This window comes from Nipponia nippon, unplaced genomic scaffold, assembly GCF_047370975.1.
Source record: "Nipponia nippon isolate SJK-2023a ecotype South Korea unplaced genomic scaffold, ASM4737097v1 scaffold_11, whole genome shotgun sequence".
In the NCBI taxonomy this organism is placed as follows: domain Eukaryota; kingdom Metazoa; phylum Chordata; class Aves; order Pelecaniformes; family Threskiornithidae; genus Nipponia; species Nipponia nippon.
The window spans coordinates 22,634,328-22,650,633 of NW_028262302.1; the positions used below are offsets into that span (position 1 = coordinate 22,634,328).

General features: G+C 37.6%; 1 protein-coding gene across 2 annotated transcripts in view; it reads right to left on the bottom strand.

Annotated features, from left to right (window-relative positions):
- The window catches only part of JAG2 (jagged canonical Notch ligand 2), a 71,626-nt gene that overhangs the window by 12,766 nt on the left and 42,554 nt on the right, over positions 1-16,306 (bottom strand). Inside the window, exons 6-18 of one of the 2 annotated variants that reach the window (XM_087747020.1) lie at positions 13,311-13,441; positions 12,808-12,927; positions 10,360-10,473; positions 9,422-9,535; positions 8,730-8,843; positions 8,128-8,174; positions 7,687-7,860; positions 5,190-5,340; positions 4,721-4,885; positions 4,003-4,116; positions 2,481-2,594; positions 1,983-2,096; positions 908-1,024 (exon numbers count right to left, since the gene is read on the bottom strand). In XM_087747020.1, coding sequence (XP_087603146.1) covers positions 908-1,024; positions 1,983-2,096; positions 2,481-2,594; positions 4,003-4,116; positions 4,721-4,885; positions 5,190-5,340; positions 7,687-7,860; positions 8,128-8,174; positions 8,730-8,843; positions 9,422-9,535; positions 10,360-10,473; positions 12,808-12,927; positions 13,311-13,441 — 1,589 coding nt within the window. The remainder of the gene's footprint in view (positions 1-907; positions 1,025-1,982; positions 2,097-2,480; positions 2,595-4,002; positions 4,117-4,720; positions 4,886-5,189; positions 5,341-7,686; positions 7,861-8,127; positions 8,175-8,729; positions 8,844-9,421; positions 9,536-10,359; positions 10,474-12,807; positions 12,928-13,310; positions 13,442-16,306) is intronic. The other variant, XM_087747021.1, reaches the window with a different exon arrangement.

Genomic DNA, 16,306 nt, shown 5'->3' on the forward strand with positions numbered 1-16,306 from the left:
TTCTTCCACATTTGCAAAGAAAGTTCACAGTTAGACCTAACAGACCAATGAAGTACCTTAAATTTTATGAATAGATGACAAATACAAAATTTTGCAACTTTGGTGTATTTTGATATATCAACAGCACAGACTGATATGCAGCATGATGACAACATAACAGAAATAAAACAGGGTATCAGTTGCATTGGTAGTAGATAATTCAGCCAGGCTCTAAAAGCTTTCAAAGAATTACTATTACTTTGGCACTTCATATATATATATATGTGTGCAACTAGCCAGATTTCTTAAACAAATCTTTCCCATTATAAAATAGCCTCCAATTATTTGTTAGCATTTACACTAGCACTGTCAGCTTTAAAATAGCTAATTAGGGCATGCATCAATACAACAGTAATTTCACAGTAGATTTAGAGTAAAAACAGAGCTCAAATTTAGATTCCCGCCCCCCCCCCCCCATGTTATGCCTTGGGAAAAAAAAATAAAAAACAAAGTTACAGGCTTTACTCCACCTAGCCCATTCATCGTATTGGTATGTCAAAGTATTTAACTGCTATCCTCAGAGAAAATGATGGAATATACACTACTGCCTGCCTTTCCACATACTTTTAATTATTAAAATTAGTATTTCTGTAAGGATTTTTTTTGCTCTGCACATGTTCCCAAAAATTATATTTCTACAGAAGGTTGAAAGTCTTATTTTGGCAGAGACTAGGTGCAAAAAGAAGCATGACAAGTTCTTCATTCATTACTTGAGCATCATCATCTTTACCTACCTCCCACCCCGAATGATTCAGGTATTTTGGCACATGAACTCTATAAACTTGCTTTTATTTCAGTTAACAGCTCTGTGCCAGACACTCCTAATTATCCCAGGGGAATGCAGGGGAAGAAAGCAGAAAAGCCTTACTCTGTGTGCATGTACGTCCTTCCCATCCTTCTTTGCAGATGCAAGAAAAGGAATCTCCACTGCCAACACACGTTCCACCATTCATGCAAGGGTTTGGAATACAGCTGCTGTTTTTAGCTTTGAAAACAGTAAAAGGTCTCTATTTAGCACAGAAAACAAAAAGTATCTATCATCTGGCTATGTCAATATCACAATCCTGAATAGCATTTAAGTCAACAGTGCAAGACTTACAAGAAGGTCAAGGGAGTCCAAAAATAGTCACATTGCATGATAATCTATCACCTACCTTCACCATCATCCCAATTCAGTTGTTTGATTGAACCATGAAGTTTTATAAAAAAAAAGATTATCTATTTTTTCCCCATCTGTGTAAGCATCCTCCAAATACTGCTAAATTCCTACTTTGGCAGTGAGTTACCCAGGTCATGAGGTGTACTTCATAATAAAATACTAGTATTTAAAGTTCAGATTTTGATTAAATGCCACAATTGTACCTAAAAAGTAGAAAAACTGTACTAAATTACCTTCATCCAATTTCTTGGTCCTAATGGAAGTTTCATATTCAGAAAAATGCACCATGAAGACTACATTCAATCCCCAAGAAGATCAAGGGATTGAATGTTCCCTACAGCAGGCAGTAACCCTGCAAATCCCCTAGGATGAATTACTTAATTTCATTTTTCCTGAGTATGTCTGCTCACATGCCTCTCGATCACAAATTTATTCACATTATGAACCTTCAAGCAAAGTGGGGGACTAAGTTCCCAAGAAAACCTTTACACAGGTCTCCAAGACGAATAGAGAAGTCAAGACACAAGTCCAAGTGTTCCAAATCTGCTTAGGAGAAGCTATGTAAAAGACCATGTAAGCAGCCTGTGGAGAACAGCTTCCTAAAAATCAGTATCATGTCAGGTGAGTGGAAGAAATTACTCTGAACTTCAGTCACCAGCCAACTGGAACAGCTTTGAACTAGCCAGCTAGAAGAACAGCATGCCTATTTACTAAGCAGTTCAGTATTATTTAAACACTTCTCTACTTCTTCTAGCTTTAGCTGTAGACAACTTAAAGAGCTTACCAGTGTTGCAAGTACTTCCTATCCATTCTGGAGGACATGAACAGCGGAATGTATCTCCATCATCATAGCATGTTCCACCATTGCTACAAGTATTTGCATCACATTGGTATTCACCTATACATCACAATAAAACAGTATTAATTTCCATTGGTCTTGCTGAATTTTAAGATGAGGTAATTTTTAATCACAAAATTACTTTTAAAGATACTTCACGTTTAAATGCAACAGTACTAGAAACTCATAGTTCCACTTGCTGTATTAATGTAAGCAACCAAAGGAGTGGAACCTAAGAGCATCTCTTACAACACTTTCACTACATGAACGAATACTTTTTTTTCCAATGTTCCATTTTGCTGCTGGGAAACTGGAAGAGGTAATGAAAATATGCCTATTATTTCACTGCAATTGTTTTATTTTAAATTTCAGGAACTCTAGTCTCATGCAAAGAAAGAAAACAAATCTTTGGGTAAACTAAAGATCAAAGTACAGAACACTTACGTGAATGGCAAGTTTTGCCTTTCCAGTCATTCTTACACTCACAATAGAAGTCATTTACCAAATCAATGCATCGGCCACCGTTGTGACATGGGTTAGGAGAACAGTCATTGAAATCTAGAAAAAAAGTTACTCAAATTAGATGATCTAGCCTAGCCACAGCCATGAGAAAATATAAAATACTTCTTCATAAAGGAAATTGTGTACTATTTAGGAAGACAGCATTCCTCATTGTTATGGGGTTATCTTTGTATAAGTGAGAAAAAAAAAAAAAACTGATTTAATACAGAGCAACATGAATTATGAAAGATTTTCTGACAGCTTAAGAGAAAAAGTATCATTCAGTATGGCTTCTAAGTAGAGCACCAAAGTAGTTCTGTTTTTCCAGCAAACAGCTGTATTCTGAACTTCAGAGAAAACTTTCTAGTAGGGACCACAGTGTCCTGAAAAGGAATCCCAACCTGGCACATCCACATGAGATAGCTAAGGCTCCCTCTCCTGCTTTATGTCTCAAAATACAGAGAATTAAAGCCATTAGATGGCTTAACCATATATATATACACACAAATATATATATGTGTGTGTATACATATACATACACAACATGAATTTTAGAGAGAACTCTTTTCACTTGAGAAAAATGTTTTAATAGGTAGACCATAATTATTCCAGATCGAACTTCATCTAGACCACACAAAAAGCTTTTTTGACAGTGATAGCTGCCAATAGCTTCTCAGTCTTTATTTCACATCTCAATTGGTGCATGTCCTGTAATAAGTCTCAGCAAGTCCCTGCCATCACTTTATAGAAGGGACTTCATTCAGAGTAGAAAAACAACTAACTGTAGTTTTCTCTGAGGTAACTTAACCATGAACCGGCCTTGTACACCTCTTTGTCAACTAAGGCCCAAACCTGCCTCAAGCCAGGGCAGCAAGAGTAAAGGCCTGCTCCCACTGAACCCAAAATACAACACACTGACTCATAATATTCATCGAGTAAAAGTTCAGGCTTCATCAGTTCTTTTCTTACTAAAGGAATAGATATTATATTTCTAAATTCCTTCAGTAAGGTGGAAGCACATTATAGCTTGCACTGGCTTAAAGCTAAAAAGCTTTTCACATTTGGAAACTACTGCATACGAGTAGATTGGGTAAGGGACAAACTTTTATGTACAGTAAGTACTAAGTACATATGCTTATAGCAATAAAAGCAATATAATGAGTAGACTCCCGAACAGGGTATATTCACTTTTGTCTCTCCTCAGGAGAAAAAGAAGTTCTTCTCTCCTGCTGAGATATATCCTGTACTATACCAAAGAATCAGATTACAGTCCTATTAAAGGAACTGAGCCTTTCAGAGCTACTACCCAAAAAATCTTCTTGAAAATACTTTTGCAAACAACACTGGGTAGACTGTAATTATAGAACAGAGAAACTACCCCATTATTATTAACCATGTACCAACCATCACTAACTGTTAGAGCAAAGCCGTAGTATTTGACCCTGAAACACTTAGCAATACTCACTTGTGTCACACAGTTCTCCTTCCCAGCCACTTGAGCAGAAACATCTAAAAGAATCAACTTCATCGATGCATGTCCCACCATTCTTGCAAGGCTTCCCAAGACAATCATTGATATCTATAACAAAAAGTCAACACTTACTGCTCAAGGCTGTCTTCACCTACCTAGAGGAGCGATCTACACTTGTGTGTCTAGCAAAGGCAGCACAAAGTTATACTCCTGTGTGTATATATATATATAAACAGCTCAAACATCTGTTTTCAAGCCTGGTACAGTTTCTAGATGTATTCTCTCTCATGTAAGCAAGTTGAACCTGAGCATTAAGTTTACCTGGCAAAAATAGCCAGGTGTTCAAAAAAATACCTGGAACAGCAATATGCATGCTCCTAAGCTGTGCTGTCAATATGTCTGTGCCTTCTTTATCGTCCCCATGTTGGAGCAATCTATGGCTTTCATGTAAGACTGTACATAAAGGTAGTGGGTACAGACACATTCACATCGGAGTTGGACTAAAACCAGTTTTATTTCACAGTGGAAGCATGAACCCCTACAAAGACAACTGTTACCAGAAGAAACTTGATTTCAAGCAGTACACCTGAAACAATGCTTCATGCAACTTTATTAAAATTTTAATGTTTTATTTTATGTTGTAAAGCTTCATTACAAAAACTCTAAGGAAGTTTTAGAGCAACAAAATCATTTAGAGGAAACTGCTACTTACTTTCATGACAGTATGTTCCAGTAAAACCTCTTTCACAGGCACAGGTAAAATTTCCTCCTGGCTGACTAATACACCGTCCATGAGGCCCACAAACATTAGACGAAATGAAACGGACTCCTTCTTGGGTAGCATTACTGAAGACTTCTATTGTACAGCTGTCTATTACTAAGAATGAGAAGTGTATCATCAGACTAATAATCTGCATCACCAATCAGTTTTTAGTCTTAAAAAAAGTTATGCAACGATTAAGACTAATCACAATTTAAAAGTTATGTTAACTATAAGTTACCCTCTATCTCTTTACAAATAAAGACTGTTACAAGCATTTCTTCTCACTTCCTCACTATTTCACAAAGTCCAAGTGAGCACAATAAAAATGTTTCTGCATTATGCCGTTTCCAAAATACTACTTTTCTTTTTTAATGTACCACCAATACATCAAGACAAGTTTCTGGACCACAGCAGGTACCTTTACAAGAATTGTTCTTGCAGTGGTCCTTGAGATGAGAACAATTCTTTCCATCATAGTCATCAGGGCAGGCACAGTAATAATCTCCTCCCAGATCATAGCATTTAGCCCCATTCTGGCAAGGGTTAGGTTCACAGAAATCAATATCCATCTGTAAGAGAGACCATAGTTAGCAGCAGCTGCTTCATTTCCCAGGAGTAAGCAGGATTATCTGTGTTGCCAAAGACACAGATGAAGCTAATTTACAAGGAACCTCAAAGTTTTAAGAAGGTTTATGAATCATATATATTGCATTCCATCCTGCAACACAGAGAGAAACTTCAGGTTACTTTAGGGTTGATTAACACAAAGCATTTCTGATACTACTAAAAAGATATTCTTTTGCAGGAGGCTGAATAAGCACATTTGCAGTAACTTAGTTAGCAAAGAACAAGCCATTAAGAGACATCTTACTGTGACTGTTCTGGATCATTCTAAGTCACTTCTCTGTCCTTCACACCCACATACTAAGTACTATAATTCAAGTTAAATACCAGTGCACTTGTCAACTTTGTGCCTGCAAGACACTTAAAATACACAGAACCTTAAAAATAATAATCTTATTCTCTAGAGCAATTTCTCTCCCCATCTCAAATTAACACATAGAATTTATTATAGAACCACATAGTTTGGAAGGAGCCTCTAGAGGTCAGCTACTCCCACCTCCTGCTCAAAGTAGGTCTAGTTAGATCAAGCTGCTCAGGGCCTTATTCTTTCAAATTCTGTCACCGTGCCAATTTACACACAGAAATACTAGGTATATTTTGAACACTTCTTACCATCTGATTCAAAAAGCAAAATATAAACCTAGCTTTCATAATATAACCCTTAACACAGACAAATTGCTGTAGCAAAGCAATTCTGCTTCTTCAGATCTAAGACTGACTGGTCATGCCCTAAATTGGCCTCAAAATCCACAAAGCAGCCCCAAAAGGGATATTATAACATCACAGTATCTTTCCTCCAAATTGTTATTCTCAAGGATTTCTTTCCTTCCCTCAAGTGAATTTTTCCCTCTTCACATCTCTCTTGTGAGAAAGATAGCTTTCTCAGCCTTACAGACATAAAATTAAGTCCGATAGTGGATAGTTGGTCACTATTTTTAGTAGTTCTGTAGCTAAATAGCGGGGGGGGGGGGGGGGAATAAAAAAAAAAAATCAAAGCTAACCAAAACAGAAGGAACACAAATGGTGTTAAGAATTTAATTCAGAATAGCACGCACAATTCCAGCTGCAATAGAGAGATTTTCAGCAAGCTATTTCGTGCTCTCATATGTAACATTCAAAGCAAACTACAAAAAATAGCTAAGGTCTGAGAATGATTCTCAGATCTCCTCTATCAGATGTCTCCATTTGTTTCCTTCCATTAGTGTAAATTTCCCCTTCCCAATGCAAGTTCAGTAGCTGGTACTTTAGCATCTGGAATCAACGGTAGATATTTCCTGCAACACACAAGGCAAGCAGCCAACTCCCCCCTATTACTCAAACAGATTTGCTAAAACTTTAATTGCACAGTATGGTATGAATCAGCCCAGAGTAGAGCACTCCAGCTATGATCCTTATGTAGAAATGGTACATGAGCTATTAGCTACTGCACCAGCTTCATTAAACTGGTCAGTATCTGCAACCCTTTTTAATTTTGAATAAAAGGAGGGCATTGTTTCTTTAACAATGCAAATAATACAGAATAAAATTACTTCAACATTTAAGAGAGATCACTCTAATGTCCTCCATGAAAAAATCTGGAGCAAATTCAACCAAATTCTAATCCAATGCCACCTGGCTGACCATAACACTTACATGAATTTGGCTATCAGCAAAACCCAGAAAGTACATACTTAGGGCAATATAATTTTACATTGAAAAGTCTAATGTCCTCCCTAGAAAGAGACAGATCGTCATTATCATGAAGTACTTTATAAATTATCAGTAGCACTTCAGTATTTCAGATCTGAATCCTTATTTAAGCACTAGAACTGCATATTCGTAAAATGCTCTCAAGCAGAAAGTTCCGAGAGCCAATACTTGTGTATCTGCCTGCATTTAATTATGTAGATACTTCTACCAACAGCAGTAGGATTACCTGAAAGGTAATTCAATTATGTACTTCAGAGTTACGAGGATGAAGAGCTAAAACATTCTAGTATAATAAAAGGACACAGGTCCTGAAAACTGCAAAGGAAAATGTTTCAAGCTTAAGGAATATTTGCAGCCATAAAACATTTAGGAGAGCCAACACTTATGTGCAACAACTTGCAGTTTATCAGGCTGCAAATTCAAGTGTTACAGCTACTACGACACCACTGCACAACAAATTTGCTTATTCAGAGTGTCAAGTAACAGCTACGTTAGTCAGTAATGCTTTAGCCTTGGGTTACTCCCATTTAAACCCAGAGATAGGTTTCTTTCAAGAATTTAATCCATGAAAAGTATTGCAGTAATGTCACCACTGCCCTCACCTCACAGAAGACTCCTGAGAAGCCCTGTGAGCACAGGCAACTGAATCCATTCACCAGGTCTTTGCAACGGCCTCCATTTTGGCACGGATTGCTTTCACACTCATTTGTTTCCATCTCACAGTTTTTTCCTGTGAAACCACGAGGGCATAAGCAATGGTAACCATTCACTTCATCCTTCACAGAAGGGGGGAAATAAAAAGCAAAAGTAGAAAGATTTATTTATTGATAGAACTTGCACACAAGAATTCAAGTTATTTCTATATTCTGGATTTGTGAACAGCAGTAGCACCACATAAAATTATTTTGTGAAATGGCACAAGAGCCTGCAAGTGCAACGCTACACTTTTAACATTTAACCAACCTGTAATTGCCAACTATATAACTCATAACTAGGCAGAATAAGATTTATTTTCCACACGGCATGCAATAAACAAGAGTTACCTTACAAGTTCCTCCATGTTGACATTGTCCATGACAGTCATTAATATCTATGGATAAAATATGCAAGGCATTAGAATTTATACTGGAAGACTAAGCTGTAAAGTCCAGGTCTAGCATAAAAATGCAGAACAAGTTATTTTCAGAAGGATTTTTCTAGATGTTTCAATGGAAAGCAAGGATGCTTGATATCTTAAGAGATTCTTATTTTAAAGAATATGTAATAGAAAATTACATATTATATATTTCTATTACAGTGTAATAGAAATTAAATCAAATGCTATCAGCTAATTTCATATCTAACATTTTAGCTAAAAGTATTTTCAATTGAATCAGTACACAATATTATTCAGAATCAGGGATGAGTGAATAGGAAGAGATTTATTAGAGTTATATAAGTGTATATCTAACCTCCTTTTAATACCAATTACACTTCTAAATAAATTTTCAAACAGTATTTTCAATTTACATTGCTGGAAGTTAGGAAAATCCTGACAACAGGTGTTTTTTCTTGTACAAGTATGTATACTATTGCTCATCATAAAAACCTTTTTTTAAAGAATAAAGCATCCTATGGTCAACATATATACTAAAGAAATACTAACTGATATGACAATTTACTCCTGTCCATCCTGGAATGCAGTCACAGTAATATCCACCAATGAGATTTTTGCAAGAGTAAGCATTAACACAGGGTTTCCCCTCACACTCATTAGCATCTGTGAAAGAAGATAAAAGAAAGAAGAGAATAAAGAACAAACCCAGAAACAGATTACCACAGCACCAAGCAAAGTTTCCATGCAATCCAAGCATCAGAAGCTCATATTATACACTGGTATGCCACTAAAACCATTTACATACCACAGGTTTTTAATGCACACTTGTCTGTAGTAGCACATGCATGTTATCTTATGTTGTTGCCCTTTGCCAAAACTCAAAAAGGTAATATGTTAGTCAGGGCAAATCCCTTCCTTGCCTCCATAAGCTTATAGTCACTGTTCTGCCACCATGAAGAAGGAGCTACCATCACCAATGCTGTATTTTGAAACAGAAAAGTTATCGGGCATTCTAGAAGAACTATTATCAGTAAGCTTAAGTCGGGGCTTAAACAGTTACAGGTTCACTTGAAACTTCTGGCTTTAAGATCTACTAAAGAAGAGCCAAGGTACCAATAGCAATGCACATCTTCAATGTTTTCTTCAATAAAAATCGTATCAGAAACACACTTACACAGAGTCATTCATTATTTATGAATAATCTCCAGTGGTCTTCAAAACTTTAGAAGGTAATTACTTACCAAGCTGACATGTTGCTCCAATCCACTGTTGTGGACATATACACTCAAATGCATTAACACCATCAATACAGGTCCCTCCTTGAGCACAAGGATTAGATGCACATTCGTCAATATCTGGAAAGTCAAAGTGTGCCTTCCATTACATGGTTTAAAATTTGGCTTAACTTGTGGGTTTTTTTTTTTTTAAAGTTATTTTGAGATGAAGGGGGAGAATGTACAAACAAATAAGCTTAGGAACAGACTAACATTTCTAACCTAATTTTTACTTAGGCTTTTCTCACATCTTTGAGATAGGGGAGAGAGGAAGTCTGAAATTTTCTGTCTGCAAACAGCAAGATGATTCAGTTAATCTGCCAACGATTAACACATTCACTGAAAGTCATGTTCCTAGATGATGACACAAGTTTAGCCAGTATTTTTTTTGAGGATAGTTGCTGTTGAAAAATGGATAAAAATTCTGTGTTCCAAATCACAGGCAACATGTAAACCAATTACATAGGTCCATAATACATTTCAACCCCTTCCCTGTCTTCCAAACCAGACACTTAAGCATTTAAGTGAGTAATCTACTCTTCTACTACTTTAAGAAGACAACCTTTCATTTTCACATTTATACCTCTTAAAACAAACCCATTCTGTATTTTGCCTTAGACCAGCTAAAGAGTCAGAAATTATCCTACAAGCTTTGGCAACAGGGCATTTCTTTGTATATGGTCCAGCTATGTTTTCGATAACCTGTAGATCTCAACTGCATCAAATAGTTACTGCTGGCTGCACAGTACCATTAATCTTTTCAGAGGCTCCCAATACATGGCTGTTAAAAGACAGGTAAGGTAAAAGACTACCACCAAATTCCATACCCACAGAGCACGGCTGTCAAGTAAGTTGCATCAACCCTTCCAACCCAATGGGTCAGTCATCAGTAAATGCATACCCACCAATAGCACATGTTGGTCCACTCCACCCTGATGGGCAGTGACACTTGAAGCCTGATGAAATTTCATGACAAATTCCACCATTAGCACAGGGATTAGATACGCAAGCGTGCTCCGCTGGGAAGAAAGAGAAAAAGAAATTCTTGCTAAATACTCTTCCAATATCAGTTAAGGAGAACTTACATGGTTAGAAATTGTGTTCTGATTAAAGTGACCAAGAGCATGAGCAGTAGAGAGGTGCCTGTACAGAAGTTTGGAGCCTCCCTCTCCCAGCTGCAGAGACTACAATTCCCAGGAGGAGACTGAAGCAGGATTTTACTGAAGGTGCCTCATCCTTCATATCTACTGACTAGAATGCCTGAAGGCAGACAAGTTACTCATATCTCAATATCCCAAGAGCTAGAGAAGTTCCCTATTAACCTACTGCTTCCAGCCATGCACTTCCACCTCTGGAGTGCTCCAGCACTTCTTATTTTTTCCTTCAGTGAGACAAAACAGACATGCTGTATGCAGAGGTCTGAACAGTAGTAGTAGTTTAAGTGTCAAAGATCTGTTTAGCTTCATTCTAATACTGTTCCTTGGAAACAGCAAAGTATAGAGCTACTTGGTATTACAGGCAGTACTGCTTGTTGTCACTCCATGTAGGGCTGTAACACTTGCAGATCCTGCACTAAGCAACAATCAAGTAGGAGGGACAAGTTGTATGCCATCACTTTTGATATTTTCCCTGTCAGAAGCCAAGGAAGCTTTTGGAAAGAAGAAAACCATCCTCTTACTAGGTAAGGCTTTCTAACTGTTGGTAGCATTTATTTTTTGGAATCTTTCTTTCAGGGATGTTATCTAGTTTGCAAGCTGAATTTACATTGTCTAGGATGTTACTAGTTAGGTACTAGTACCTAAAGCAGCTCTACTACCAATCTACTGCTCATAATCCGTACAGAACTCATCAAATGTACGGCTCCCTTTATCACTGCCTCCTCATCTGGAGAGCCAAGGTGCTTCCCCACAACTTGCAGAGCAAGCTAAGACAAGATTTCATCCATTATAGCCAAAACTTTGCATCACATTCTACCAGCTGAAGCAAAATTCAAGCTTTCACAGTATCATTAATACCACAGAGCGCTTTATAGAAGCTCAAAGACAACCTACATCCTGTTAAATGTGAAAACCTTCTGCTGATAATAGTTTAGTGAACTGAAGGCCAAACAGTTGAGTTAAAGAAAAAAAAACCTGAGTTCTTTCCATCTACACTTATAACTATATCAAGGAATAGCAAAATTCAAAGTGGGAAGACTAGGAATATCACATCTAAAAAAAGGATTTAACAATCCATAACGGCAAGGAAAAGTCACCTCAGAACACCCAAGTGAATACTACAGGTGAAAAAGTTGAAGCGAAAGTTTTCATTTTTCTCCAAACATCAAATCTTTAAAGCAAAATAGGAAAGAAATAGAAATTGCGCACTTGCCCCTTTATCTCCAGAGACAGAAGAGTCAGGAGAAGTCTCCAAATACCAATAGTCTCCAGCAGATGAAAATTTTGGTCTTTGTATAACACATACACAGATACACATGAAAAGCAATACACTATCTTTGTAGTGCAGCTGAGATAGGAAGCAGTTTTTCATGTTGGATAGACACAGATCTGTTAAACTCTAGTCAAGAAGGCATACTTCATCAGAAATATGGTTTAAATGCTTTCCTCCATTTTGCCAATGGGTGCAGAGAATACACTTAACTTTTCATTTAGACTGCCCAAGGTGACTCTGTAGGAGGGCTTGAACACATTTCCGTAGCAGTTAACATCTGCATCATTAATCCAAATGTATTAAGAGTCCCATATTAAAAGATGATTTTAAAAATCAAATTTCAGTTGATCAAAAAGAATAGTCAACACATTAAGGCAGCTAAAAATTGGGCCAAAACCCCACACCACAGTTAAAACTGAAGTGTCCATCACTACTTTCTTCCTTAGTCGCCAGCTTGTATAAGATGCATGTTTGCAAGCAAGCCAGAAGACAAGAAAATGGGTAGCAGGGAGAAAGGTAATGGGAAGGTGCACCTGTAACCCATTTCCATGAGACTATAGCCCAATTGCATGCTTGGATTAAGGAAGTGAAGAAGCCAAAAGGAAGAAATATTCTCAGTCTTATCTAAATCCAAGGGAAACTGTTGCAGCACTTCTGTTGTCTTCAGGTTTTTCGAATAGCTAGCCTATGGCTGGAAAGATGGAGCTGGCATATCCCCACTGTCACACAAAGTAACAATCAAGTTGAAAGGACGAGTTGCATATCAGAAACCAAGCTAGCTTTTGGAAAGGAGAAAACAGGCCTTCCACTCTACAAAAATAATGCAACAACGAGCATCTAAAAATGCCACCTGGCTAACTAGAACATAGCCATGCCTAAAACAGTTGCAGTTTTCTGAAGATACATGCAATATTCAGAAATACCAATTTCGCAGTTCTTTCCAGAGTAGCCATCTGGGCAAGCACAGCGATATTCATCTGGTTCAGTATTCATACAGGTTCCACCGTTCAGGCAAGGATGGTGATTTCCACAGTAATTCAGATCTGGACAGAGAAAAGTGTCAATCAACAGGGAACACAAATCTCACTGTTTTAATCCCTAGTCAGACATACAGATGCCTTTCTGGCTTGAACATCATTCACCCACATCATCCCCATATTCCATTAGCTAGCCTGTCATCTCATTACTATCCACAGAACAGAGAAGGATGAGCAAGAGACAACTGCATGAGTTAGAAGAGTCGGGATGATTCCAAGCCTTTTGTCTTAAACTTGATATACTCATAATGTTTAGGCATCAACTGCCATAAAAGAATGAGGCACAGAAATACTCAGGTAGTTGCACACTAGCAGGAAAAAAATGGTTAATAAGTTATCAGTTAATCATGCAACTTTAATTATTTTTCCTGTACATTAATGTTAAGTACCTTTGTTACAGAGCAGGCCACCCCAGTTGGTTTCACAATTACACTGCCATGGTTCATTACAGCTCCCATGAGCACAGCCTGGGTAGCGGACACACTCATCACAGAACTGTCCTTGCCAACCATAATGACACCTAAGATGTAAGTTCACATGTTAAAAAAGTTAGCAACGTGATGCTTAATTATCAGCATTACAGGTATTTAGAACACTACACTTACCATTCTCAAGAACAAGGTCAACTGTTCAATGTGCAGATAGCACAACTTTATTTCTCCTGTTTAGAAGGGACATACTAGTCCTGTTGAACATCCTTACTGGAACTCATCTTGCTCAACCATGTTACATACCATGGCAACAAACAACACCACACACTATGCGTTATGAGAACTGTACATAAATTAGTTTTTCTTTCACAAGAAGTCCCATCTTCACATAATCATCTCACACTAGGATAAAAGTTGTGATTGGTATAAAGAAATTGAAACTACTTTTCAAAAGGAGACTGTTGGCTTACTGCATCAAGCACCATAGCTTTTTTCTCTCTATGAAGATAGCTTTCAAGGTATTAGCTACTTTGTTCTGGAGTGCTACAGTCTTGAAAGACCAGGGCAGCCAGAGATGCAGCTGTCTTCTCAATTTTCTCAGGACTTAGTTTCTCAAGAGAACCCTTTTTACAGATTTATTCTATTATATAGTCAATGTTCCCTAGTGACATTATGAAAAAGGGTGCTCTTTGGAGAAAGGAGGAGAGAGAACAGAAACAAAAGACATTAATAATTCATTTGTTTTAAGCAGAGTTGAAATGTTTTCACAAGATTTCTTCAGAGACCAGTTATCTTTACGTTATCCTGTAAAAGAATTCTGCTAACAAAAGCAACTGTTCGTGCTACAGGAAAAGTGTTAAAGTCTAAACTTAAAAAAAAAAAAAAAAAAAAAGAAGAAACATAGGCATTAGCCTTTCTTTTTTAACATATATTTCTTTTTGATTAAAAGGTGTATGAAATATCAAGCTTGTTCTTTTGGGCCAACAAAAAAAAAATTCTGCCTGTTATTTTAAGAGTATTCCTTATAAACAATTCAAGAGCCATACTAGCAGCAAAGAGATGCATAAAAACCCACTGAATGCAACTTGGGCACATGCACGCCAGTGGAGCCCTGTGCCTAGGGGAAAAAAGCATTACAAGGGAAACAGTACTTTTTTAGATTTAACAAAACCATTCTATTATCAGCATGCTTTAAATACCATAAAAGAACAGAAAATAAACTCTTAAGTCTTTGGGGTGCGTGAAAGACGACAAGGAAAAGAAGTATAAACAAGGAGTCTTGGTTCCTTGCGAATCAATCCACTTCCACCATTTCAGTAAGCTGTATCAATCCCCAGAGGAATAGAACAGGTTACACTGGCAGCATGTTATTTAAATTTCTACTATTTACATAGGCAGAAGGAATGTAGATGCAGATCCTTGCAAGACAGTTTTTTTTCTATAAAGTTCTAGGACTACTTTGAGTTCTTAGTCCCAGTATCTGCTCCTCATTCAAAACTCCACAGCTGCAGGATCCCTAAGGAAAGCCTCAGCTGTGTACCTAGTCCAGAGGCCTCCAATTGCTCATCTAAGCAAGGCTGTCAGAAGCCTGGAGAACACCCGCATTTCAGAAGCAGCTTTCTTTAGCTGTATTAGCAGTAAGAGGAAACAAATACTGCTCCTGCTAAATTTGATCTCTTCCTTCCTCCTCAAGGACAGAAAAATGTTTTCAGGGGCTGGTAATAAACAATAAAAAAAAAAGCACTGTAACTTGCTTTACTGGCCCCAACCCAAATCTCCATCCATGCCAAACCTGGCACTACTGCCAGTGATTCACCATGACTATCCTAGCCAGAGCCAACTCCCCACCCACATATAACAAGCATTTTCAAGTGCTGAAAGTCTGCATCACAAAGCAAATAATCACAATAACTCAATTTGTTTTCCATACCCAATGGATAACAGGTTTCTTTGTTTAACACGGCACTGGTGATTAAGAGTGCAAAGAAAAATACAGCCACCTTCTTAGAACTTGAAGGTATCTTAAACACCTACTTGAGTTTGTAGGCATGCTTGACTGCATCAAAATTAGTTCAGCAGAAAAGGTTCGCTGCTTTCTCATGGTATTCGCCACAGTCAAAGTTTACCGTTAAAGTTACCACCAAGCCCGAGGGAGATAATTTCTAGAGGCTAAAAGCAGTCCAAAGGAACACAGTGTTTACAAGTCAAAAGGTTACTATGTGGTAAGCTGATCAGCCTTCAGTTTACAAGGAAGAGTAAATTAGGATTTCCTCTTGAAGAGGAAGTCTGGTTGCATCCTACATTAGCAGGTGCTAGAGCAGCTTTAATTCCACTTCCTTCTAAAAAGATAATGTTTCCATGGATCTCAGCTCACCCCTAGAGCAAGAGGTGATCAATAAAGTGAAATCAATTCAGAAATGGGCACGTTGTCATTTACGAGAAAAATACAAAGCCACAACACAAGGATGAAAAAAGGTTAATGATCCACTATGAGAAGTGCAAAACATACAGATACAAAAGCAACATCATCTAGTAAAAAAAAAAAAACAAACAACAAAGAAAACAGAATTCCTTTTCAAGTAACAATTACTTGTGTAAAAGCCGAAAGGAAACTGCTAGTGCAGTTAATGGTGGGCTAAAGTTACTTCTTCCCTGCGCCGCCCCCCCCCCCCCCCCCAAGTCAAGAATGATTTGCTGGAAGTTTCTGCAATTTAAATTTTTCACATCTGAATAAATAAAAAAGCCAAATTTAGAGAATTCATAAGGATTCCCATTGTTCAACAGACAAAGAAAATTCTTATTGGAATCAAGATTCTGCTTCCTTTGTCCTTCCCCTCTGCTGACTTCATCGGCTCTAACTTGTCTTTACAACCAAACACACACAAAACAAAATCAGAGATGGCTTAATCTTAGCGCTTGCTGGGTTATTAGCAGTACAAAAGAAGCTACCATAA